Raw genomic sequence first — 1,532 nt, 5'->3', positions numbered from 1 at the left:
GTTAATGCACCAGACTGCAAAGCCATTTGAACTGCAAGGTTGACAGTTCAAGCTCACCAGGTGCTCCTTGGAAACTCTATACAGGGTCGCTATGGGTTGGAACTGACTCGATGGCACTTCACATCAACAACAACTGCAGCAAATTCTATTTTTGATAATATGGTAGTTGTGGCAGTTGGAGATGTTCAGACCACACCCGAGACTCTCCTTGGCAGTCGGTGCCCCCCGCCCCCCAGTCCTGTTTCTGGCCCTTGCCTCACCAGAGCCTCTGTACTCAACTCTTCTGTGGGAGCAAAGGACTGAGCCTCGGTCTTGTTCAGAGCTGCTGCTGAATTGTTATTTCTTCTTATAGATTCTTGCGAATCTGGGACCTCACTCAGGCAATTTCTCATCTCCAGTGATAACGCCACATTTGGTGAATTTCCACTGACATCAAACTCACACTGATCCACCCAGGATGGTAGGTCTGACAGGTAAGGGTTCTCCTTCTGGGTTCTCTAATCAAGTCCTAAGAATGGCTTGCCCGAGCCAGTGCCTCCCTCCCTCTCCAGGCTGGTGAAGCAGATGCCAAGGGTCCCTCTTCCATCCTTCAATACTTTGTCCGCTCCAATTCCCAGGGTTGAAGGACAGACCTTAGCCATAATCATAGGTAGCTAGTCAGTGGATCTCAATATGAACCTGCAGCCGGACGTTGAGCATCATGAAAGTCACGATGTACAAGTAAGGGGAGTTGATTCGCAGGCCAGGTCAAAGAAGATGAGCAACTTGCCGGTCAGCCACTTGCAGAAGACCCCATAAGAGCGGGCTGCGGCCAAGTGCAACAACTGGACAGCCAGGCCCTACAGAACCTACGCCATGTTAGAACTGCTCTGTGGCGCACCACGTGCCCCTGCCAAATGGGGTTGCCGGCACTCTGCTGGTCCCTCTCCGCGCTGGTTGCCAAGTCTCTGTCCTGTCCACTGGCCTCTGGCGCGCTCAGAGAAGCGGGCCAGGGCTGCGGAGGAAGGCACCTGCCGTCCTAGGCTCAGAAAGCATCTGGTCCTGCCAATCTATGTTCATGAGGGATATTGGCCTATAATTTTCTTTTTTATTGATGTCCTTCCCTAGTTTTGGTATGAGGGTTATCCTTGCGTCATAAAATATATTAGGAAGTTTTCATCCTTTTCTATATTCTGGAATAATTTGAGTAGAACTGGTGACAGCTCTTCCTTGAATGTTTGGTATAACTAACCAGTGAAGCAATCTGGACTGGACTTTCTTTGGTTGGGAGTTCTTTGATGATCTGATGAGTTTCTTCATTTATTATAGGTCTGTTCAAGTTTTCTGCTTCACTCTGTGTAAGTTTAGGTAGGTCGTGTTTTTCTATAACTGTATCTCTCTCTCCAGATTTTCAAATTTGTTGGAGTACAACTCTTCATAATACTCTGTTATTATTATTTTTATTTGTATTAGTTCTGTTGTGACATTGTTGCAGACCGCAGGTATTGGGGTGTTGAGGACCCGTGTCATGGACGAAAATCCAGCACGTGGCC

At 48.0% G+C, this 1,532-nt stretch overlaps 1 protein-coding gene across 1 annotated transcript in view; it reads right to left on the bottom strand.

Moving 5' to 3' along the window:
• Positions 1–185: 185 nt before the first annotated feature.
• The window catches only part of LOC102835064 (protein FAM220A-like), a 2,955-nt gene continuing 1,608 nt past the window's right edge, over positions 186–1,532 (bottom strand). Inside the window, exon 2 of the mRNA XM_006877988.1 lies at positions 186–497. Coding sequence (XP_006878050.1) covers positions 186–497 — 312 coding nt within the window. The remainder of the gene's footprint in view (positions 498–1,532) is intronic.

The sequence above is a fragment of the Chrysochloris asiatica genome, unplaced genomic scaffold (assembly GCF_000296735.1).
Source record: "Chrysochloris asiatica unplaced genomic scaffold, ChrAsi1.0 scaffold00763, whole genome shotgun sequence".
Lineage (NCBI taxonomy): Eukaryota > Metazoa > Chordata > Mammalia > Afrosoricida > Chrysochloridae > Chrysochloris > Chrysochloris asiatica.
The sequence above is the reverse complement of the archived record's forward strand: the minus strand, read 5'-3'. Positions and strand labels throughout refer to the sequence as shown.